A 25275-nucleotide genomic window follows, 5' to 3' on the forward strand; every position below is an offset into this window, starting at 1 on the left:
AAAGGAAATGGGAGAAGACTCGATAGACATGCTGGTTCTGCATTCTTTCTTTTTGGTAAACATGGTTCAATAAGTCACTTTCAGCATAATTGTATTTTTGCCTTGTGTATACAACTATAAACCATGGCTAGCCTTTGCAAACAAAGATTTGGGAAGGGCTCTACCCACATTTGCTGCAAGCGCGCTGGTGGCTAAAAAGGCCAATACGAGATAGACAAGTCCGGTTGCAAAAGGCACAGCAGAAAGACTCCTTAGGTGGTATTGGCAAGACCTGATTCTTTCTGCATTGTCTTTTCTCCTCAAGAGTGATCCTGCATGCGTTCTCAAAGGAAGCAGCAGCATTATAGATGGTGTGTCTCCAGACCTCCTGATTGGAGGCCAGAGTAGACCAGTTATGGTGATCAATATGGCCAAGGCTGAGATGTTGTTTCAGGGAGTCCTTGTATCTTCTCTTCGGAGCTCCTCTCTTGCGACAGCCAGTGGCAAGTTCACCATAAAGATCTTAGGAAGGCGGTGGTCTTTCATCCTTGAGATATGTCCTGCCCAACGCAGCTGTGTTCTCAGCAACATGGCCTCAATACTTGTGACTGCTGCTTGTTCTAGAACAGACGTATTAGTCACATAATCTGACCAGTGGATGTTTAGGATTGTACGGAGACAGCGTTGATGGAAGTGTTCTAAGAGTTGCAGGTGGTGGCGGTAGATGACCCAAGATTTGGATCCATATAAAAGAGCAGACAGTACAATGGCTCTGTAAACACTGATCTTTGTACTTTTCTTCAAGTGTTTATTTCACCGGACTCTTTTATGGAGTTTTCCAAAAGCTTTATATGCCTTTGCTAACCTGCTGTCTATCTCTCTGTCAGTCTTACCGTCCGAGGAGATGAGGCTACCTAGGTAATTAAACTGCTGAACTGATTTGAGCTCTGATTCACCAATGGTGATATGGTGGTGATGGAAGACTTCCTGAGGTACAGGTTGATAGAGAACTTCAGTCTTCTTTAAGCTGACTTTCAGTCCAAAAGCCTCAGCAGCATCTGCAAAGCAGGATGTTAAATGGTGCAGCATCTGCAAAGCAGGATGTTAAATGGTGCAGAGCTGCTTCTGGGTGGGCGATGAGGGTGGCGGCATCAGCATAAAAGCAGCTCCCGGACAAGATGATTTAAGGTCTTAGTGTGGGCCTTCAGTCGCCTTAGGTTGAATAGGCTTCCATCAGTACAATATCAAATGTAGATACCATCTTCATCATCGAGGTCTGCCGTGGCCCTTTGGAGCATCATTCTGAAAAAGACTGTGAATAGGGTTGGTGCAAGAACGCAGCCTTGTTTCACACCATTCTTTATTAGAAAGGGCTCAGAAAGTACATCACCATATCTGACTTGGCTGCGCTGATCCTCATGGAGTGAGATGATCATTTTAAGGAACTTGGGGGGACATCCTAAACGTTCCAAAACCTGCCACAGACCTTTTCTGCTCACAGTATCAAAAGCCTTGGTGAGATCAACAAAGGTTACATAGAGACCTTTGTTCTGTTCCCTATACTTCTCTTGCAGTTGTCTGAGAAGAAATACCATGCCTGTGGTACTCCTGTTGGCTCTGAACAACTATAAATACAGCTTATGGGATAAATAAGAATTTATGATTATTGAATATTGTAATTTTAATTTTTTTTTCATTACTATCTTTCTGTTGGAACCTTACTCCTGTGATATCCAGCTTCAAATTTTGTTTATTTAGGGATGTACAATGCTCTGCATGTGGGTTTTTGTGCAGGAAGTTGAGCGGCATTCATCACAACAGGCTATTTGGCCCGGCAGTGCAGTTTTACACCTTTCCCAAGCCTTTTCTGTGCACCTCAGGGCGTCTGCTGGCAGCAGCCACATCCGTAACCACAGGTCTCGCAGCACCCAGTGATCAGCTCCTAGGATGAATACACATCTACTTCCACTTTTAACCACTGTTTCCCACCACACTGGCGAGACAGGAGGGTGTCCTCAGCCCACACACTTCCCTCTAACTTCCAACAAAACGCCGACTGTAGTTTAGAATGTGATAGGATTTTTCCACTTGAAGCCAGGAGAATCTTTACCCAGAAATAGCATGTACACAGGATTGTGTGAACGTGCCACATAGGGCCAGGACTGTCTCAGTCCTTACACGGATGGGGCAGAACTGGAGTGGGTCCAGCAGAGGGCAACAAAGATGATTAAGGCCCTGGAGCATCTCTCTTATGAGAAAAGTCTGAGGCAGTTGGGCATGTTCAGCCTTGAATGAGATGATTGAGAGGGAACCTTGAGCCTTGAGATGACTGAGAGGGGACCTCATCAATGTATGTAAGTATGTAAAGAAGAGTGTGAAGAGGATGGAGCCAGGTTCTTCTCGTTGGTGCCAACCAATAGGACAAGAGGCAATGGATAGAAACTGATGCACAGGAAGTTCCACCTGGATATGAGGAAGAACCTCTTTACTTGTATGGGTGACCAAGCACTGGAACAGATTGCCCAGAGAAGAAGTGGAGGCTCCCACACTGGGGATATTCAAGAACCATCTGGACATGATCCCGTACCATGTGCTCTCGGATTACCCTGCCTGAGCAGGGAGGTTGGACCAGATGTCCTACTGGGGTCCCTTCCAACGTGACCCACTCTGTGATTCTGTGAGAGCCCACGAGCGGCAGAGGTGGGTGGAAGAGCATACACGAACCGAGGAAGCTCGGGCTTCTTCAGGAACTGCCTGGGGTTTGTTCCAGTAAAGTCCCATGACCGCACAACGAGGGAAAGGGGAAGCTGCCGACAGAGGCACGAGCCCTCAGCCCGCTCTGCAGCCCCCGGAGGACAAAGCAGGGGCCGGGGGCTCCCCGGGACCCGACTCGCGGCCCCGCAGGGGCCACACGGGACCGCCGCGCCGGGGCCACGTGACGGCCGGCGGCCAATGGGCGGGGGCGGCCGCGGGGCCCCGGCGCTCCCCTCCCCGCCTTTCCCGCACGCGCCTGCGCCCTCCCTGCCGTAGCCCCGCGGCGGCGGCGACCGGGCCGAGCGGCCCCGCCCCGCCCCCTGCCCGCGCCCCGCCCTCCCCTCCCGCGGCTCCCGCTCGGCGGTGGCGGCAGGTGAGGATGCGGCTGGGCGGGCGCCCCCGCGTCGGCCGCGCTGCTGGTGGCCGCCGGGGCTGAGGTCGCTGCCATGGCTCTGCCGGGCGCCGGAGCGGCGGCAGCCGCCGGCGGCGGCGGGAGTTCGTGCCCGCTGTGGACGGCGCTGTACGACTATGAGGCGAGCGGCGAGGACGAGCTGAGCCTGCGGCGGGGGGACGTGGTAGAGGTGCTGTCGCAGGACGCGGCCGTGTCTGGCGACGACGGCTGGTGGGCGGGGAAGATCCGCCACCGTCTCGGCATCTTCCCGGCCAACTACGTGACCCGCCAGCCCCGCGGCGGAGCGGCGGCGGGGAGCGGCGGGCGGGGGGATCCCGCGGGGAGCCTGACGGAGATCGACTTCGAGCACCTGGAGCTGCAGGAGATCATCGGCGTGGGCGGCTTCGGGAAGGTGTACCGGGCCACCTGGCGGGGCCGCGAGGTGGCCGTGAAGGCGGCGCGGCAGGACCCCGACGAGGACATCACGGCAACGGCGGAGAGCGTGCGGCAGGAGGCCAAGCTCTTCTCCATGCTGCGGCACCCCAACATCATCGCCCTGCACGGGGTTTGCCTGCGAGAGCCCAACCTCTGCCTCGTCATGGAGTTCGCCCGCGGCGGATCCCTCAACAGGGCCCTGGCCGCCGCCCCCGGCGCCGCGGCCGCCCGTGGGGGCCGCCGCATCCCCCCGCACATCCTGGTGAACTGGGCGGTGCAGATCGCCCGCGGCATGCTCTACCTGCACGACGAGGCCATCGTCCCCATCCTGCACCGGGACCTCAAGTCGAGCAACAGTGAGTCCCGGGCGGAGTGGGGGGGAGGTGAGGAGGGACCATCGGAGCGCCGCGGCAGTGCAGGCGACAGGGGTGTCCCCTCGTCCCTTCGGGTCCTGGCCTGGCGGCGCTGGCCGTGTCCGCGTTGCGGGGGCGGGCGGCCAGGCCTGGGCGGGCTCCGTCCGGGAGCCCTGTTTCACTGAGAGACGGGTGTCGCAACTCGGGCACCCTGTGCCAGGAGCTTGGGCCAGCGGCAGGTTGGTTGCCGCGGCTGCGAGCTGGATACGGACTCGTGGAAGGGTCGGGAGAATCCGGGTGTACCTTTGGTCCTGCCCTCTCACTTAAAGCGGGATAAAATCCTGCGCGGAACCACAGTTTCAAATCCGCAAAGCTATTTTTACTCTGATGCGTTGCGCGGTCCTGTCTTTTAAAACTTACAGGGAACCAAGCGCCTTGGAAAGTTTTAGTAAGGGTATCACTTCTGTTTCACTGCCAAGTAATCATACGTGTTTCTGGTTTTCCCTGCATGGATTTAGCATCGCTAAAATTTACCCACTTGGCAAAACATTGAGGTGGAAAGGACAGTACCTTAAAACAGTAGAAACTGTTGTGCAGATGCCGGATTTTGCTTTCATCCCTTGGCATTGACAAATGCACCTGCAAGAGTGAGGGAGTTGCTCAATTCATGCTTGATGGCTCCTCGGTCCATCTGACAATACAGAAGCATCTAAGATTTTGGCAACTGTGGTTTTGGAAGGCTGGCTTACTAGAGTAGATGTGTTTATGACTTTCTGTTATAATTGTGTTTTGAACTGGTGACCTGAAAGTGGAAATCTGTGCGTTTGCAAAAGTGTCTGAAGCCATCCCTACTCTTTCCTTTTTGTTCTGACTGTGCCAAAAGTGCAGCAATATGCTAGTCTTTTTTTTTTTTTTTCCAGTTAGGAGTCTTTAAGTAGTGCAGTAGAAATAAAAAAGCCTCATTCAACTTTGAAGCACTTTGTTTAAGAGGCTGTGTGTCTTGAAGGTCACCATGCATGGGCTATTAAGACAAGACTCAGTCATGGGACTGACTGTTCCTGAAAGTACTTTCACTATTTGATAAAGAAAGGACCTAGCTCAGCTGTGTTTGTGGTTCTGTTTGTAGCACAGACGATGAACTTTTGGACTTTAGCGTCATGACCGACACCTTAATTTCTAGCAAGTTGTCTGTAGGCAGCTTGTGCCCTCCTAATTTCCTGCTGTGTTCAGAGCAAGCTGCTGCACCTTGAGTATTTAGTGGCTTTTCTTAGAGTGGGTTGCTGCATGCTAGGAGCGCGCTAAGTGACAGTGGCAAAATTTGTGTCTGAAGTGAATTCATAACACCGTGGTTTAGCATAACACCTGGAGTTGAGTTGGGTACTGCTGAGAGCTGATTACCATTATCATCTCTTTATATATGGATAATGGCAGAGCATTTAAAAAATACACTTTTGATTATAACCTCAGTATATGTGTCCATTCACTGCTTGCATTACTAACTCCTGTTACAGATGCACTTCACTTGAGCTATTTAGTTCTCTCATCCTTAGTTCTTAATCTTAGCAAAGTTTGAAGACAGTATTGAGTATGCCAAATAGAGTTATGTATCTTGATTATCCAACTAAATGATCATGTTGGGAGATGGTGGTGTGCTGGTGGTACTGTTCAACAGCATGAATTTAAAATTACTGCAAGTCATAACAGTATCCCCTGTTCTGGTAACTCATCAATTCATCAAAGATTTCACTTCATTCTTTTACTGTAGTCTTTTGCAGTCTTGCACAGCGGGAGTGGAACACTGCCAGGGTTGACTGAGCAACTTGCTTGGTGTGGATAGCAACAGTTCCACAGTGGCTGTAGCAGCAAATGGGTCTTTCAGCACCCATTCCTCACCTGTTCATTGCTGCTTTCATTGCTGGTCCAGTGCTCTCGATTAAGTCTGTCTAGGTAGTATATGAATGTATCAGTTCTGTGCTAGCTTAGTTATTTTTGTTAAGAAGGATTTTTTTCTTCCTCAGACAACAAATTAGAAAAATGGCTGCCCTTAACATGGCATGGTAAGGAATGCTCCTCAAACTATATCCCTAGTAAATTGGCAGGAACTAATTTTTCCAGCTAGGGAAATGGAGCCCCCTTCCACCAGTATATTTGATCCAGAAGGGGTACATGTCTGGGCTTGTGGTTGGCAGGTGATAGGCAAAGCAAGTGTCTCAAAGGCAAGTGTGTTACTTCATGCAATTTTAGGGAGCTGGGATCTATAGGATAGCATATCTACTGTGGGTTTGCTGATACCAAATCGACAGGACTGGAGAGAAAGTGCCACAAATGGAAGAGCCATGAGAACCAAAAGGGTTTATTAACAGCAGTGACCATGTAAGTTTGTATGCTCTAGTTTCATTGGGCTCCTTTGGGGAGATGGGAAAAGGTTTTTGCTTCTGCCAAAGTAAGGGAAATTCATATATACACAAATGTTTTTTGTGTATATTGGGAAGAAAAACTAACAAACTTGGTTTTGAGGGCTGAACAAGGAAGTAAACTCCTGAGTTTTGTTGACATCAGAGTTTCTTCAGTCCACGTAAAATAAATGTAGTATTAAACGTAGTATTTAAAGGTTATTCAGAAGTAGACAAAACAAAGGTGTAAAGAACACTTTTAGCTTTAGATATGTGTAATAAAGTGAAACATAGTAACCATGGTCTCTAATGTTAATTTACAGGTTGTGGGTGCTTTGTAAACCTGGTTTGGCTGACATGGGGAGAAGTGTCTCTGACTAGGATCATGGTCTATTTCGAGGATAACTTCTCATAAGCACTTCTTATGTTCTTCAATATACTTTAAAGAATAAAGATATAATGTAAAATTAAGGATTAAGAGCTGGACTTTATGTAAAATCAAAATAAAAAATTTGAAAGAAAATCTGATTTTTTTAAACCATTGTTGATAGTCAGTGAATTCTGGATTAATCAATACTTCAACTGAAAAGGAGATGTCTTAAAAATTTGTGAAAATATTTGAATATTCTTAACTGTGACTCCTAGGTATGAGCTTAGTCTTGATTAAACATGCCAGCTGATTAGGAAAAAATTATGTTTTACTGAAAATAAAAACAGAAACTCATCTACAAGACAAGACACTAATAGTTACATGTATCTTTTTACCACATCTCAGCTATTTTGCTGACTCTTTGAAAGGGCAACTTTTTTTCTTGTGGAAAATCAAGTTGCTTGCTTCTGGGCAAGGACATCCCATTGGTTACAAGACATATGGTTGTATAAAGGTTCAGTGTAGCCTCTCCTGATTCTTTTTTTAGTATCCTAAAGAAAGCTAGTAATGCATTCAGATGGAGTATGCCAGGTTTTCACCTTCCAAAGTCTAGTGTAGAGAAAGCAGAGATTTGTGATTCTGAGGTTGATTTCAGACTATGCAGTACTTCTGCCTTTTAAAAAATGCACTTTATCTCTAGTGCAGCAACCTTGTGTACTTCTAGGAAACATTACAAAAAGTTCAGAATATCTTATTTATGGCATAGACCCATCCATGATTACAAAGTTGATTATGTGTAGGTTATGTGTACTAAACAAGGTACAGATAAAGTGCTCTGTTCTCATTTGTTGTAGGATATGCAAGTAGGGTTCAGTTTGCTATGGCTTTCACCAGCACCTCCAGCCCAGGATCCTTTGCAGCCCTCAGCTCTGTGAAGTGGTTAAGTTTACATTACTTTTTGAAATTGTCAAGGTCAGCTTGAGTTTCAAGGATTGTTGTATAAGACCATGGACATGGCAGTGCTAATGAGAACAGTACGTGGCATCTGAAGGAATCAAACATAAAAGAGAGCAGTGAAACTGCAATTGGACAATCCACTTCAATGTGTTCTTGAAACTGGTATCATGAAAAGCAGTCAGAAAATAGAAATCATGTGGTTTTAAAACCTTAAAGGGAATTGCAATGTGTTTTGACAGAACTGTTGAATTGGTTGCTTTTGATGCGGCAAGGTGTCTTGGAGTTTGAGAAGAGCCAAGAACAAATTATCTCTGTTTCTTTGCTTTTACAGATTATTTGCAGCAGAATTGCTGGAATTATGCTATTAAACACCTTTAAAATAAGATGGAGATGTTTTCCAGAGTTCATAAAATCTAGTTTCTCTGTAACTTCTCCACCTAGCAACTTCAGGCTAGCTGTTCAGGGAGAGGAAGAAACTAGCTAAGCCTATCTGCTATCTTCTGAACTGATTTTACTTATTCTGCATAATTTCTCTTAACTATTTTGAAGAGGCTAGACTTGCTTGCATCACAAGTAGAGCTGTAAGGATTACCTGTGTGTTATTAAATGTTTGAAATTCAGAATCTAGTACAGTTACGAAGAGAATTAAAAATTAAATTCTATTAGAATTGTCTTCGGTAGTTTGGGGGGAGAAGAGAGACGGCTTTTCAGCAGATTTGATCTTCTAGCTTTCTTTGGCAATAAAGTTCCAAGGTGTCCTCTAATGGCAGTGAAACTCGGAGGTTTTTTCTGTCAGTAGCACTGTGCTTTTCGCTGCTCATCTGTCACTGTAACAAAATGGAAAAATCTGATGTTCTGTAGGTATGTATCCCATATCTCTCTCTTCTCCTCCTGGTGCTCCCATTCATGGAATTTGCACTCTCATATTCCCTTCCACATCCCCATTGTCCCTGCTGGGCTTAGCCTGGCTGCCCCAGGGTGCCCAGCTCCAGTACTAGGTAACTCTTGTACCTCCAAGAGAAGGCTGCAAATGTTGTAATTGGTTTGAAACTGCTTGTATTGCCTGGCTGGCTGCTAAGCTCCTAGTGGCTGGCCCCTCCGAGGTCTGGAGGGGAATGGATGTTTGTTCTGGCAGAACTAACTGAAGTTCCTACTCCACAAGGCAACTGGCTTTCATAAAACCCATAGGAACTATATCTTTGAGAATATGGTATTGCTTTGCCAAATGTTAGTCACGTAAAATAGTGGGGCCAGAAGTTATTTAGCAGTTTAAAATTCATATGCTGTAATTTCCCATGCTGTCTTCATATAGGAAGTTATGGTACTTAAATGCTGTACACTATTCTTAATTACTTAAAATTGCATACAGCTAGAAACTGTTCCAAGTAGGCCAGCTTTCTATCCCATCTCTAGAGAGACAGTAGTCCTGCCTTGTGCTTTGCTGTAGAGATAATGCTGCTGCATTACAACCTAAGAACTGGTCATACATCTGAAGCATCTGGAAGTGTATAAGCAGGAAATATTGCTTCCAGTAATTTGTTTCATTATTTGATGTGTGCTCAAACTCTGTAGGTAGGGATTTTATTTTTTGAGAGGCCCTGAAGGTTAGTTTGATTCTGTGGGAGCATCAAATGCTTAGCAGCCTTGAACTAGAGTATATCTTTTTCCACTTCATCAAAGGCAATGTTTTGTATTATGCCTGTTTAATATTCACTTGATATATTTACTTGTTGCATATAATACGTTGTATGTTTTGTGTTCAGAAAGATGCTGGAATTCAAGAGAGAACAATTTTGAGTAACTGATAGCTGCAGTTGTCTCAATCTACAGTAGAAATAACTAATGCTAAAATGTTGTAGAGGCTAATTTCCAGCTGACAGATGTGTTTCAGCATTTAAAAGTAATATTTAGGAACTTTATGATTTTAATACAACATCTGTCAAATGAAATTTTGTGAACTACTCTTCTGTAAAGCAATACTTGTTTGTACAGCCTGTAAGCTTCCAGAGGAGGAGTAACATCCAGAGTTATTTTATTTGTAGATGAAGACTTAACTGCAATAGCTATTTATTTCACCTCGATTACTGTCTTCTAAATTTGCTTCTGTTTGATGTTTTCTGTGTCTCAAGTCTGGACGTTGACAGGTGGAAAAAATTGCTCATTAATTTAGAACAAAGTCCCTCAACAAGGCTGAAGTATATTTACATATAGTCCTTAATGCTGAAAACAAGACTCAAGGCTGAAACACTAGCTAAATGTAATATGATTAATTAAAACCCCATGAACTTTTAATACCCCTATTTATAACTCATTTTTAATGCACACTTTCATTTTAACGTTTCCCCAACTATGTCCATCTGACAACTGTAGGGAGTTGTTTCTTATTTGGTGTTGAGACTGCATTTCTAACAGGTAGGATTATTAAGTCAAGAATAATATTACTTTGATCTTTCTCTGGATCTTACTTGGTTTTTCATGTCTTTCTTCTCTCCGTCTTTGTTCTCTCATTGTCAAACATCAAGTGATCTGGTTTACAACTGTTGGAAGGTATTTTTTTCATTTTTTTCTTTTTTTTTCCTTTTTTATTTTGCTTTGTGTTTTATTCTTTCTTAGCAGGTTTCTGCAGGAGTTTCATTTGCACCAAGGTTTCTGGTGTCCTCTTTATGAGAAACATAGGAGTCACATTCTAGTCTATATGTCATATTTGCTGCCTGTCTCTTCTGCTTTGGGGTAGCATTATAAATTGAAGTGTAGGACTTTCAGGAAGAGTTTTGGTAATATTTGTATATTAAAGAAGACTTCAAGCATTACTTGGCTGATTTTTTTTTTAAAGCTGGTACCCTGAGAATATATTCAGATACCTACCTGCCTCTGAAAACTGCACTGAGCAAGCAACCCATTTCCATTAAGGTCAATGAAAAAACAGAGAGCTAAATACCTCCCATTAGCTGTTAAAATACTTACACGATTATGTTTGTTCCCCTAAACAGTGAGAAATAAGTTTAGCTGCTGACTGTAACACTTGTAAAATGAGGTATTGTACTTTAAAAAACAGACTGCAAAATGTGGTTAGAATTTAGGTATTAGTAGTGTAATCCAAGCATTAGAATAAAATGAAATACAGCGGAGTTTTCAGTAGCAGGTCATTTCCCCACCCCTGTTGGAACTGCAAAGTCTTTGGAGCCTCTTACCAAATATTGAAAGTTCCATTAAAAAGTTATGTTCTGCAACCTCAAAATAATAGAGAAGCAACACATCATTGAACTGTGCTTGGATGTTGAATGCTGTTTTGTGGTTTCTTTGACCTTAGAAGAGAATGGCTTTTTGTTTGCAATCTGTAAGTTTTCTTACCACTAAGTATAAACTTTCTTCCAAACTTGCTTCAGTGTTTCAAGTTCTGAAACATGCTGACCTTGTACAATGAACAGTTGCAAGGAGTTTTTGTAGCTCTGACCTTGAGTTTTATTTCTGATTATTTGTTAAAATTGAAGGCATTGAAATTCGTTTAAATGGCTTTCAGTAATAATGCTTCTGAAAATGCAGGGGGTTTTTTTTGGTTTTTTTTTTGTTTTTTTTTTTGGTTGGTTGGTTGGGTTTTTTTGGTTGTGGGTTTTTTTTTGGTTCTTTTTTTTGTTTTGAGCTTTGGGGTTGTTTTGTTTATTAGAAGCAAAATTATGGCATTGAAGTAAAAAAAAATACAGATTATATATAGATAAAAATAGATAAAAAATTAAATGCCAAATGACTTGGCTGTCAAGCAGTAAAAAAATAACAACTGGTGTCATAAATGCACATTCCTGGGTTGACAGCTTAAAACTACATTTCACCATTTTTGTCTTGCTTGACCATGTTAGTGACAGCTTACCTCAGACCAGTCACTGAAAGTGAGTGAATGTTTAAATTTTGACCCACTTACTGCATCTTAAATTAGTGGGTTTTGTATGGTAGGTCAGAAAAGTTACATAATTTGTATAATGCCACAGAAGTATTCTTCCTTCTTGGAGCTTCCTGCCAAGTTTAACCTTTTTTTTTTGTGTGTGTGGGGTCATAGCTCCAGTTAAATCAGTCCTAGACATGCCAGTGTTGGCTATATAATCATGCTTTGTTCTCTTCATAGTGACTAAAATCTGTGTTTTGGCAGCTGTGCTATTAACTCAGAGCTGATAAGTCGGCCCTCCCTCTCAAAAATGCAGGAGTAAATGCTTCATTGCTGTAGTTCATTATGGGACAAGTTAACCCTTGGAACTGGTTACATTTTAGTTCTAAATGTTTAGGCAATTTTGTCGTTTTCTGTTAGGATTAGATGCCACTGTTCTTCCTGAAATTAATTGTGTTTACTTCCTTATGTGTTATGTACAGAGGAAAAAAATTGTACTTTCTAACTCATTGCTGAATGTTGACTAATTATTGGGAAAAAACAGCAGGTTTTCCCTTTCATTTTCTCTTCCCAAGAGACCACTGTCAAGTTTGCAGAGTTCTCGTTTCAAAATAAGTGTTTTGCTTTTGCTATTAACAAAGATTAGAGTTCTTGAAAGTGCACGGTCCTGAGAGGCTACTCCTCAGCTATTGAAGAAACTGCAAGGATGGAATGCAGGAATTCTATCCCACAGAATATATTTTGATGATTTTTTTAATCTTTTTTTCTCCTAAGTCTTGTATTAAAAAAAAAAAAAGGAGGCTCAAAAATTGTCCAGGTTTCTTTCTGCTTTGTTTTGAAAGAGGTTGTTTGGCTTTTTTTTTTTTTCATAGTAAGACTCTTTCAAATATTCCTTATAAAAGAAACTGACAGCCTAAGTCAGAATTCTTTGTAGTGAAACTTATTAAAATTCCTCATAGAAATTAAAGGATTTCATGTTAACGGATGAGATTTTAGGGGAACTCAATGACTAAAATTGACTAAACATCTACAACCAGAGTTTATATGGATTCACAGCAGTAGGCATCTTCAAAGGGACCGAGAAAATTATTTTTTGTCTTCAGTTTATTCAGCGGGTTCTTTTCAGTAGTAAATTTCATCAAAGGTGATTTTATGGTGGAAAAAAGTGGCAAAGCTGGGTTCTATCTTTAAAGCTCATGACTAAAACTGGATGTAAAAGAGTTAGACCCATTATTTCTGAAAAGTTGCTTGATTTCCCACTTGTTACAACAGGTGATGTGTGGCTTTGTTTTGCAGCTGCAGGAGGAGGCTTCCCCACCCATCCCCAGACACAGGTTCTCTCCCCTGACACATGTCAGCAGACTACACATCTCTGCTTGTGTGGTCAGTAGGTCTGGGTTAAATCAGCTGAGAGATCCAGCAGGAAACTACTCTAAGCTGTTTTATTTGCAGGCATCATTTTCTGCTGAGCTATCTAGCTAGCTGAGTCTCCCAAGACTACCCAGTTTCTAGACTCAGTCTGCAGGGAAAAGAAAAAGCTGGGAGGATGAGGGGCTGTAACTGAAAAGGAGGTTAAGGTAAGTATTTTAGTGAAAGCAAGCTCTTACAGTCTTGGTTGTGACCTCAGCCTACACCCTTATCCTTCAGATTGGTTAGTAAGTCACCTTTAAAGGTAGAATGTGTTTTTAATTTTTTAGGTATGTATATATTTCTATTAAACTTTCTTTAATTTTCACATGACTTTTTTCGTATTAAATGTTCTAATTTCAACACATCAAATGCACCTCGATATAGATCACAAAAAGTAAAGCAACAAGGAAGTTCATAATTGCCGAGCGTAATATGTTATGATCAGGACAAGTGTGCCAACTATGTAAATACTTCCGCGTATTCAGAAGCTGTGTATTCTTCTGATTAGCTTGAAGTATCCAATCGCTTCCAGTCACGTTCTGTTTACTTCAAAAAAAATAACTATAAATGCAAGCCAAGTCTGAATGAAATATTCGTGGATTTAAAATACTGAAAAAGTGATTTGACTAACGATACATAAGTTAAAGTTTTAGTTCTAAAGGAAGGTAGCTACTGTCAGCTCTTGCCCCTGGATGAAATTTTTGAGATTATAAACCTTGTCTGCATTGCCCTGTATGTTGTATGACATATATTGATTTACTTTGTTTTGAAGGGTATTGCCAGATCTTGAATTTGGAGTTAGGGAGGCAATTAATATGTTTTCTGAAAGTTTCTCTTGAAGGAAATTGTACCTGATGTATTATATATTGACTAAAATTTCTTATGTAGTTTGAACATAATACGTTTAGTTTGCCTTATATTTGTTTCTTTCAGGAATAGGATGATGAATTTCCTTAAAAAAATAAATCACTTTCATAACAAGGGTGATTTTCTTTAAGGAATGGATACATAGCCACTTTATTCTGTCGAGTTTGAAACTAGAAGAATATCTTAGTCAGGAATGAGTGATTCACCACCTAACTATTAATGCTAGTTGTTCTTAGCATTTCCTTCTCATCTGCCCAAATTTTGGTCACTGTTTTTTTGTTTTGTTTTGTTTTGTTTTTTTTTGTTTGGTTTTTTCTTTTTTTGTTGTTGTTTTTTGTTGTTTTTTTTTTTCAGAGCTACCTTTTAAAAATTAATAGAAAGGAAAGAAGAGCGAGCTTAAAAGAAAGTAATTGCTGTTTCAAATAAGTATGGAAGTTCCTGGTGGATATCACACAACTGAGTGTTTTGAGTTTTAAAGCTAAGTTTCAGTATTGACTGATTTCCATGTAATTGTAAAATTATGGAGGAATTGTTTTAATGATGTTGCTTTTCTTAAATTTAGTATTTAAATAGGAGAATTAAGTTTAATATTTTATTAGACAAAGAACTTGAGAATGTTTAGTGTCTGGTCTGCTTTTGATTTTTTGCTGATGCAATATCCAAATCTTACATTTTTCAGAATTTACTGATGATCTACTGTTTAAATTATGACTATTTGAATGTCTAATTATAAATGCTCATTACCTCTGGTACTTCCTCTTACAGTAGCATCTGCAGTCTGTGCCAATAACTTGTTAAAACTGCTTCTTTCTCTCAAGTTTCCATTTGCCCAAAGTTGCTTTAATAATAGTTATTAAAGAAGGGAAGGGGAAGCAAAAATGGTGACGCAAGCTGTGTTGAAGCTGTCGAAATCTCTTGTCTCTCTTCCTCTCTCTCCTTTTCCCTCCGTTTCCTCCGGACAGGCAGATGACTCCTACTCATTTTCATCCTTTGCTGGTTTTTTTGGGCCACATGTCCCACTATGGGATGTGGGGTTTTTTATGGGGTTGGTGTGTATTTGTCAATTCATGCTGTCAAGGACTTTTTGTGTCAAGTTTTGTCTTGTTTTGGCTTTCCAATTGGGAACACTTTGTTCAGGATTTCTTTTATTTTTTTTTTTTATATATGTTGGCTCCTGTAAGCTACAATTTTTTTTTTTTTAAAGCTACATATTTTAAGACAAATACATTTAAGAACAAACTGTTCCTTTCAGTTTAGTGTGAAGATTAAGAACTGGTTATATGCCTGCTGCAAAGGGATGTAGATGTCAGAGGAGCACGGTATCCGTAGAATAAAAAAGTAGAGAAATGCCTCCTGCATATGTAATTGGTGTTTAAAGGATGAAATTTCCTTGCTGATGGTGGGCTCTAAAATTAATCTAGTGAGATAATCATGATCTGACAGATAATAGCTACAGAGATAGTAGAACCCATCCTGAGAACCCACAGGAAAAAAGGAAGGTATTTAAGAAGCGAGGCCATACAGGCAGAAGTATCATCTTCTGTACATACCAAAGATGTTCTGATCAGTTAATCTGTTTACTGTGATAGTTAATTTATGGTTCACACACTTAATGCTTTCACTTTGATAGTTAATTTACAGTTTAAAAACCGGACATGGCTTCTATAAGTAGTGTTTAAATTTTAATTTGCAAGTACAATTGGAGTCAAGTAACAGCTCCAAATAATGGAGGCGGGTCTCTTAATGTTGCAAGGTACTGTGTTTCATTACCTGAATATGCAACTTTTAATAAGGTTTCTTTCTTCCTATTTGTTTCCCAGGTAAAGATGCAAGGTCATCCTGCTGATTTTGTTGCTTGTTGATTTAGTGAATTAACAGGAACCAGATTCACTTGCAAACAGGTGGAGAGGGAACTGACTGGGTGCAGGGGGAACAGAAACAGTAGCAGCATTGTCTGAACAATTTCTGTACAAGTAGAGTTATATAGCATAACATCTTTCTTTTCCTTCTGGTATTCTCTAAGAATGATTTTATGAGTGGTGGTGAATGTAGGCAGTCTTACCTATAACCATAGTAACTTAAACAGATGTGCTATTAAATAGCTTATATTTGCAAAACCCATGATAGTCATCTATTTAGCAAACTGCAGATAAGGTAGCAAGAAGCATTTGGTGGCAAATAACTAACTTGGGAAAATAAGGTTGCTTAATGTTTTATTTTTAGAAGTAATAAAATAGATAATATAAAGAGGGTATAGTAGAAGGTGTAAAGATGATAGAATTTCCAGATGACTTTTTTTTAAGCTTAAGCATTATGAGATTAGTTTGAATTCAGTACATCTAAACTTTTGAAAAGGTGTTCAATCCGTTGTCTTGGCTTCTCTCAGAATACCTTGTTTATTTAATTGTTTTATATGGCTGGTAACTGAAAATGGTCACCTGAAAGTGCTGGAATGTATTATGAATGCAATAAAACTGCATTGAAGTCTTCACTGCATGAAGTCTTTGGATTTCAATAAATTTTTCAAATGAAGTGTTGTATTAAATGGAGACTTTGAGATAGATAAGGTTGGAGAAATAAAATCTGTATATACTTAGTAACCAGAAGAAAACAAAGACTGTAGGAAATAAGCTACATTGAAAGAGTAGCATTGAAGAGCTTAGTTCTAGGTGGAGGTTTCCTAGGTGTGCTGCCAACTAAAACATCTGTCCAGGCTTCCCTCAGGCTTGCTGTAAATAGTTTCTTAAGCTCCGTGAATTTTAAGAAATAAAAAGGAGAGAAGCTGAGGCAAGAACATGAGCCTTTGATTTAAAATTATGCTTTAAACAAAGTACTTGCAATTTGAATGAATACTTCTGGTTCCTCTCTAGGCTTTCAGCTCAGTCCTAAAAGTATGGGGGTATAGTTCGGGACCTGTCTGAATTTGGCAGACATGCACATCCAGGAATCTTTGATTTGTCTAAATGTGCTCTGTTCTATTATTTCTGGCCTATCTGTCCATATACAGGTTCTCACTTCATTTTTTTTCTTTTCCCCAATAAAATTTCAACTTAAGCTTACCAGCAAAGAGAACGCAGCAGAGAAAGGTAGCTCTTGTCAAACTCTGGCCAGACCTGGGCTGCCACTTAATGTGTATCTTACCTCTTGCTCACCTCAAAGAGAGCTTTTACTGCCAGAGGGGAGTTTGGAGATGAGAGTGATGTGAAGGAAAAGGAGCAGGAACTAGGAGCATTTGAGTGGGATTTTAACAGGACCTGTACCTCCTTTTCAAACCTAAATTCTGTGCCTTTCTTGACTAAGAACAGCTTGTGTAGGAACAGCAGTGGTTTGACAAAGAGTTGTTGCTGGTTTTGTTGTAATTAGAGGAACACAGACTTGGGAAGGACTGGCTGGTTCCATTGCAGTCTTGGACAACTGTGTGTTAGATTTTAGTTTTTGAAAGTGTGTAGGACATCTTATCTTCATACTGTTACACCATGAAATATTTGCATTGTGTCATAAGATTAGTAGAAAAATACTCAAGCTGTAACTATGATAATGCAGAAAGCAAGAAATATTAATGGCACTACTATTTCAGGAACCATTAGGTTGGACAGGAGCATATGTTGATCTTTTTTGAGGACTAAACTATGCTTTACACTGAAGAGGAGGGCCAAAAAGGGGGTTAGGAGAAAAGAGGAAATGAAAAAATTGAGATTGCATATGACTCCCTACCCTGGTAGCTCCAGATCTAGAACTGAGTTTAATCACAAGCATGCCTGTAAGACAGATCAGCTGGGACACCTAGGAGAATATTTTATTGGTAAGAGCACCAATGCTCTAAGTCGGCATTCTGTTTCTAGGCATGGCTAACTTCTGTTCTCATAACTTCTCTCAGCCTTTGTTTAGCCTAGCAAAAAGGACAAGCTCTTCTGATTTTATCTAAATGAAAGACGTTAAAGGATCCTAACTATTCTGTTTTCTGCATCTGCTTCAGTTGCTGTTGCTGAACACGTATGTGCAGGTTTAGTCATTCAGTATTTCATATGAGATGTTTTGCTTTGTAAAATTCTATTGATACTTCCCTGTTTCTACTAAACAAAGCCTTTTCTGGTGCCGTTTAGAGTTGCGTGAGCTACTTGCACAACTGCATGTAGCTGCTAGTTTTCCTTCTGTTAGCCAGAATAGCCAGGCTTTTCTTTTTCCTTCACCTGTGCTTTATCGCTGTAGATTTTATGATTGATCTCTTGCAACTTTGCATGTTTTTTAGTATGATGGTTTGTTCTTTCTCGACTGGGCACTATCTTCTGACTATGCTATCAGTTCTTCAAATGCTCCTTGTATTTTTACTCTATACATGTGAAATAAAACAGCTTTCTAATAAACACCACTGATGGTTCATCTTTATCCTGATAATTTGTCTTCTAAGATTTTCCTTTATAAACAGCTGTATGGAATGCATTGATTAACCCTTATTCTGTCTGTATGATTGAACTTTCTAAAAGGTATTTACATCTGCTCAGGTCTGCTACCTTATTGCTTTCTAAGAAACCATCTGTTGGCCAAAATGGGACTAGTGTGATGTGAGCTATCTGTAATGTGACTCTGCTGTAATTTTGCTGGGTTTTTTCTGTGCCTTGATGTCCTTAAATAGTTTTTTCAAAATCTCTTCTAAGGTGACATTTACATTAATATCTGTACTTGAGTGAATATACTTCAGTTTTAATATAGATATCTTTTACTTTTTTCTGCCATAGAGTGCCATAACCATTACAAATTTGTAAAAATATTTCATAGCAGATTTAGACTTTTTACAATGTTAGCCCTGCTTTTGAGTGGGAGGTTTAACACCTTGAGGTCTGTTTCAACCTGAATTATTTCATAATTCTGTGAGTTTCTTCCTTCAGTGCTCTAGGGTGAGTAGTACCTGGATTTCTAAGTTTTTTTTAGATATGTTAGACAGCTGATTAGTGTAAGATTTTGTTCAACTGTATGGTAAAGTAGCAGTCTCTTTGTTATGTATTCTGTTAGAGTCCTCATGTATGCTAGCTGCGCTGTCAGAAGTGTCTTGATTCTGCAGAGTTCTGTACTTGGGTCGCAACCACCCCAGGCAGCGTTACAGACGGGGAAGTGTGGCTGGAAAGCTGCCTGATGGTAAAGGCCCTGAGAGTGCTGGTTGAGAGCAGCTGAACATGAGCCAGCAGTGTGCCCAGGTGACCAAGAAGGCCATTGGCATCCTGGCCTGCATCAGCAACTGTATGGCCAGCAGGACTAGGGAAGTGATTCTTCCCCTGTGCTTGGCAGTGGTGAGACCGAACGTCAAATCCTATGTTCAGTTTTGGGCCCCTCACTTCAAGAAGGACATTGAGGTGCTGGAGAGTGTCCAGAGAAGGGCAATGAGGCTGGTGAAGGGTCTGGAGCACAAGTCTTGTGAGGAGTGACTGAGGGAACTTCGGTTGTTTAGCCTGGAGAAAAGGAGTCTCTGGGGAGATCTTATCACGCTCTACAACTACCTGAATGGAAGTTCTAGACAGGTGGGGGTTGGCCTCTTCTCTGAGGCAACAATAACCAGACAAGAGGAAATGACCTCAAGTAGTGCCAAGGGAGATTCAGATCAAACACCAGGAACAATTTCTTTATGGAAAGGGTTGTCAAGCATTGGAAGGGGCTGCCCAGGAAGGTGGTGGATTCACCATGCCTGGACAGTGACATGACAAGGAATGACTTGTATGTCAAAGGACATAGCACTTAGTGCTATGGTTTAATTGGCATGGTGCTGTCTGGTCAAAGGTTGGACTCAATGATCTTGGAGGTCTTTTCCAACCTTTATGATTTTATGATACATCTAGCACTTTTAATACCAGTTTACTTCTCATTTTTCTCTCTGTCTTAAGGAATTTTTTTTTGCTTTTTTTCTTCAACTTGTCAATTTATATTTCAGGAGTTATTGAAAAAAACATGCAGTAACATTTTTCTTCCCCAGCTGTAAATGGTTCTGGGCATGCACTGTCTCTTATATTCAAGCAGTGCCTGATCCATGGCATCCTAGCTCCTACTCTGTGATATTAATAAATTTACTTTCTTGTTGATCTCATTGCAGAAAGGTAGAGTCACAAAGAGAGATGTACTGACTGAGAATTGAGTTGAAAATTGTGTTACTGGTAGAAATAATATTTATTTATTTATGTATATTTATTTATTTAATTATTTTTTTTTCCTGGCTGTAGTAAATGCAATGTTTGGGTCCAAGGTGAAGTTTCATATTAGTTTGATGCATAGTTTTCTCGCATCAAACATAGTCTCCTTCTCTTAGATTTTGAATAATTCAGAAACATATATCTCATTTTGCTTATGTAGAAATAAATAAGGTTATATAAATATCCTTATCCTATGTCCTTACTTATATGTAAATAAACAAGGACATAGGATTTCCCTGCGTTTCTGCATTCCTAATCTAATCCAGGATTTTGATGGGTAATTTTTCAAATAGTCTTTGTACTTCTGAGTATTTAGGGCTGGTTTGCCAGGAGTAAAGCACTGATGTAAGGAGAAACTTTATTCTTTGTCGAAAATAAAAAGCCTGAAAAACGTTGAAGTAAACCCAAAAGTGCTAAACTGGCTCTTGCCCAGCTTAACATTGCATGTATATTGGAGCCAGAAAAGACTATTTAAAGCATTTGAAAAAGAAACAAGGGGGGGCTGAGTAAACGGGGTAAACTGGAGACTGTAAAATAACTTCTCACAGGTTAGCATCCAGCAAGGGCTATGGAAGTGGCATAAAGATGCTATGCTAAAGGTTGCTAGGCTACTGCAAGGTAAGCTCTTATGCAGTGCTACTCAGCTATGCTGATCATTTTTACTACCCAGCTGCTAAGTAATGTGTATATAGTATTGTTTGCCTGGCTACCGGCCGGAAAGGGAAGTTTGAACTGCTAAGAAACGTTGTCCTGTTGTAGGATGAAACTTGGTCACATGCCAGTTATTACCTTTTGCAAGACTGACTGTTTTTGGTTTCGGTCACATTGACTGACAAGGAATGTCAGGAATTCTGCTGAACATGTTTGAAATAGAATAGCAAACAATAGGTCTTTGATTCAAGTATAAAAGTATAAAAACTATTGCATGAATTTAACTTGTTCTGGTGGTTTTCATTGGTGAGCTCTTGGTTTGTCTGTACCATTTTCGCCTTCGTTTCTTCTACTCAGTGTTGAGAAGGTTATTGAAAAGGGAATGTGGGTTCTTTGTCTTTTATCTGGATTTGATGTATTTTTTTAAATACTTGTAAGACTGTGATTAATCTCTACCAGTAAAAATTATTTCAATTGCAAGTGCAAGGTCATCAGTTTTTCCTCTGTAAGGGAGGGTAATTCTTCATCTGCTCTTTTGTTAATGGGTTCCCTGTATTGTGTTTTGCCATACATATAGGTAGAAAACACATATGTTTATGATTCCTCTTAGTTGTAATTTAATCTTTGGCCTTTATGCCAGAAAGTCAAAATTAACAGTTGCTACCACAAGCAGTGACAGGACCTGAATATAGAGTTAAAATTATGGTGTATTAAAGTGATTCATTTCCATCTGTTGTCTCCCTGCTTGTGAGCTCTAACACAGTAACCTAGTTCTCTTCTTTAAACACTGTTTAGTGAAGAGGTACTACAGCTCTGCCAATTCTGTTGTGTTCCAGACAAGTCCAACACGGCATATACACTGTGGGATGCAACAGCAAAAAAGGATAATTTACTCTCTAACATTTGTGAAAGTGCAGTGTATATAACATAACATAACATCCAAGTCTAGTGTCCTGTTGTCAGTTGGGGACTCCCAAGGCAAACTGACTCTCCCAACTTGTTCTGATTTGTGGCCCAGCGATTTCTTGAACATAAACTAACTTTCTTGATATAAATTTCCTGTATCAAGTTGACTTCTGTGAATTTGTGTAGATGCTTTGTAAAATAATAATATTCACATACTGTGCCAAGAATTCCAAAGTTCACCTACCTGTATGTTGTATGAATGACTGCCATGTGTTTGATTCTTATCCGCTAATTTTAACCAATGAGCATCCATTTCTTCTATTGAGAAACTGTGAACAATTATTACCTATAATTTTCTTCATGACATAGGTGTTGTATAGATTTTGTTCACAAATGTTTCTTTTCCTGGGGGAAGGCTTGTAGCCGTGGATATTGTTTTGAACACCCTGATTGTGTCCTTTTCCATGCCACTTTCAGTTCTGTTGTATACTTTCTGAGATGAGTGGGAGCCAGGATTGGGTGCAGCATTAAGGATGGATTTTATACAGTGACCTAATGTATCCTGATTTTTTTTTTCTATGTCTTTTATAAGAATTCTTTACATTTGTTTTTTGTTTACTAGTGCTAGTATTTTTTATTATTTCAGAATCTTGTTGCAAAGTGAATACTTTTCTCACAGCCTGTCATCATTTGGGATATTAAGATTCTGGGCTTTCTTATAGTTATGTGATTTACTTTACACGTCCCATGGATTTTTTTTATGCTAGTTTAATATATGTTCACACAGTTGCATAAAGAACTCACGACACTGTAGGTATTCTAAGCTATGAAAGCAAGAAATAGCTTAGAATTACCAAAAAAAATTTTCATGCTTATAAAAATTGCAATAATATTTTCACAACATTTAAAGTATACAATTATCTGTGCTGTACAAATTGTATGTGAAATTAATAACAGGAATGGATATTTTTTTATTTGCCATTGCATTAATTTACAAACTCAATCTTTTGCAGTTTTGTTGCTAGAGAAGATGGAACATGATGACATTTGTAATAAAACTCTGAAGATTACAGACTTCGGTCTGGCTAGAGAGTGGCACAGAACAACCAAAATGAGTGCAGCGGGGACTTATGCCTGGATGGCTCCAGAAGTTATCAAGTCCTCCATGTTTTCTAAAGGAAGTGATATTTGGAGGTAAGAAGTCTGTCTGCTGAAGACCCTGTTTGCTGGAACTATGTTGAGGTTTTTGAGAGAATTTTGATTTGTGGTTTCTTTTATTTTTTTTTTTTGTGGTTTGCTAGGTTATTGTCTCAACATATGGCAAGTTTAGCTCTTCTAAGAAGCAAATGCATTTCTCAGTATCTGCTTCATTTTTTCTATCTTTTATTATCCATTATTTACATGTTGGAGGAGGGAAAGGGAAAGTAACAGAAGTTTTTTTTCCTTTTTTTAAAGCAAGGTCTCATTAAGAGAAGCCTTTAAAGTACCTGTTGATTAAGATACCCAAGTATTTATCTGGACTCTTAATATAAACAACTGTATGCTTTTGCCATATTAATGTGTGATTGTTCTCATATTGGTAGGTTTACCTTGTATCAGATGTCTGAAAATTCTGAAACTGCTTGAAGAATGGGACCAACCTATTATTACCTTATTTGTCTGATAAATAAAAATAAGCTGCAAACCAGAATTTTGCCAGATGTTAACTTGAATTAGTGCTGTTTTTAGGACTCCAGAATGTGATTGTGTGTGAAAGTTTAAGGTTCTACATTTATAGAGATTTTGCTTCCACTAGCTGGAGTGAGGAGAGTGTATTCAGCACAAATTGTTTTAACTTGCTCTCTAATTTTAAAGATGGGAAACGCCCTACGTTAAATTTGTGAATTTCTCGTTAAAGACGTTATTGTGGATAATATAAATAATATGGCTCTCACTAATGATGCTGGTTTTGAGTGATGTAGTGTGGGATACATGTACTGTAGAAGGGTAATTTAAACTTTAATTTAGTTGTGTTTTGTGAGTACAGAAAAGCAGTGATTGCACAGTAGGCTCTACAAGCTGCTATGCCTCACCCTGAAAAGTCTGTATTTCCTTTCTTTTTGATATGTTTTCTCTGAAGGATCCAAGGCAGCTATTTGGGGAAGGAGAGAAGGAATTCAATCTGTTTTCTCATGCCGCCTTATACATGTTCTGTGTTGTATTATTCAAAAATAGGGTCCTGTTTTGCTTAGATGCATGATATTCTGCAGCATGAAGTAATACTTCTGGTATTCTCAGGATGATTCTGTATCTGCACTGCTGTTTTGTGACACTCATTTGTCTGGAACCAATTTTTTTTGCATCAGTCTGAGTTGATGCCCAGTTGGGCAACATCTTTTGCTTCATTCTTTTTTTTTTTTTTTTTCCATTCTTACTTTTTTCTTTAATTTTTTTTTTCTTTTGCGGGGTGGAGGTTGCGTGTAGGCGTTTCCCTAATCAGCTGTATTCCATGCTTAATTACAGGTCCTGTCCAGTCTTGTTGCTGTGATTTTAGGTATCTGAGGGGGTATGCTTTGGTGCAATTATTTTATATTCTGCTGCAACATTAGTTTACATTTTTGGAACCTACAGTATTTCTCTTCTTCGCCTTCTCTTCTGCACGCCTCTCTTGTAAAAATGTAAGTATTTAGTTCAATGATGGAAGTCTAACAGGAGAGGTTTTTAAGTAGAAAGGCTGCGTTTTACAGTATAGTTTATACTTTCTTAGCTTCTAAAGATTTTCTGCTTACTGCACCTTTATCTATTCTTTTGCTTATCTTTACTCTTTCTTTAAAAGAAAAGCAAATAAAGAATACCCTGATTACAAGAGTGGTTTTTGCTTTAAAAAGTATTCAGGTTACCAACTTTCAAGAGAAATCTAAACTTCAGTTACACATACCGAATTCTGAGACTCCAAATGGTATCTGCAGACCTCTTATTAGAAAAAAAAGAGCAATTGAGGCTACTCACACTTGTAACTAGTCTTCCAGAATTTGCCAGTGCTTGGAAATGTTGTGGGAGTATTTTCATGCAGAGCCTTCCAGGCTGCATGTTCTCAGGTGTCATCCTAGATAGCAGAATTAGTGCTTTCCAGGCCCTGCACATGTATCCTTTTGCTTTCCAAGCCAGAGTTTTAACTACTGGATTTATTATTCTTTGACATATACTCCCAAATTCCCAAACAAGAATTCTACTTTTTTAGCCCTACCTTTCCATCAATCATCATGCACTTCTAAGTGGTACATTGGTCTTAGTTTTGTGTATGGAGCCTGAAAGTGCAGATATGCCCACAGATTTCCAAGTGCTGATGGTGTGCTTCAGCAGTGGTCTTTACAGTAACATGTGTCTTGGTTGTACAAGCCCTGGGCAAAGCTGGGAAGCATTTACTATACAGCAGAATTTGTAGCTGCTTTTGCCTAGCACATTTGTATAAATTAAAAGTGATTGATATAGCAGTGCTTACTGCTCTAGAAGATGGATTGTAGAGTAAAATAAACTTTGAGAACTTTACCTTCAGATTTTCTTCTTTTGAAATATGTAAAACCAGCAAGTGTTCATTGGCATGAGATATAGTAAGACTTAAATCACATTTGACTGCAGGAAAATAATTTTAATAGTGAAAATATTTACCATATTTTTGAAAGTGCATTAGTTTTCGTGGTTTAAAAATGTGTATTTCAAGCCTGTGTTTTTGGCCTTTTGCTGAAATTGGAAAGGGACATGGCTTTTGTTCCTTAA

At 40.0% G+C, this 25275-nt stretch overlaps 1 protein-coding gene across 5 annotated transcripts in view; it reads left to right on the plus strand.

Annotated features, from left to right (window-relative positions):
• Positions 1 to 3179: 3179 nt before the first annotated feature.
• LOC108498640 (mitogen-activated protein kinase kinase kinase MLK4) overlaps positions 3180 to 25275 on the plus strand; it is a 49518-nt gene continuing 27422 nt past the window's right edge. For 4 of the 5 annotated variants that reach the window (XR_001875251.1, XR_001875252.1, XM_017817584.1 and 1 more), the window contains exons 1-2: positions 3180 to 3915; positions 22533 to 22713. Coding sequence is in view for 3 of the 5 variants with exons in the window: in XM_017817584.1 (XP_017673073.1) it covers positions 3180 to 3915; positions 22533 to 22713 (917 nt within the window). In the remaining 2 variants the exon portion in view is untranslated. The remainder of the gene's footprint in view (positions 3916 to 22532; positions 22714 to 25275) is intronic. The other variant, XM_017817586.1, reaches the window with a different exon arrangement.

This window comes from Lepidothrix coronata, unplaced genomic scaffold (assembly GCF_001604755.1).
Source record: "Lepidothrix coronata isolate B3197 unplaced genomic scaffold, Lepidothrix_coronata-1.0 Scaffold61, whole genome shotgun sequence".
In the NCBI taxonomy this organism is placed as follows: Eukaryota; Metazoa; Chordata; class Aves; order Passeriformes; family Pipridae; genus Lepidothrix; species Lepidothrix coronata.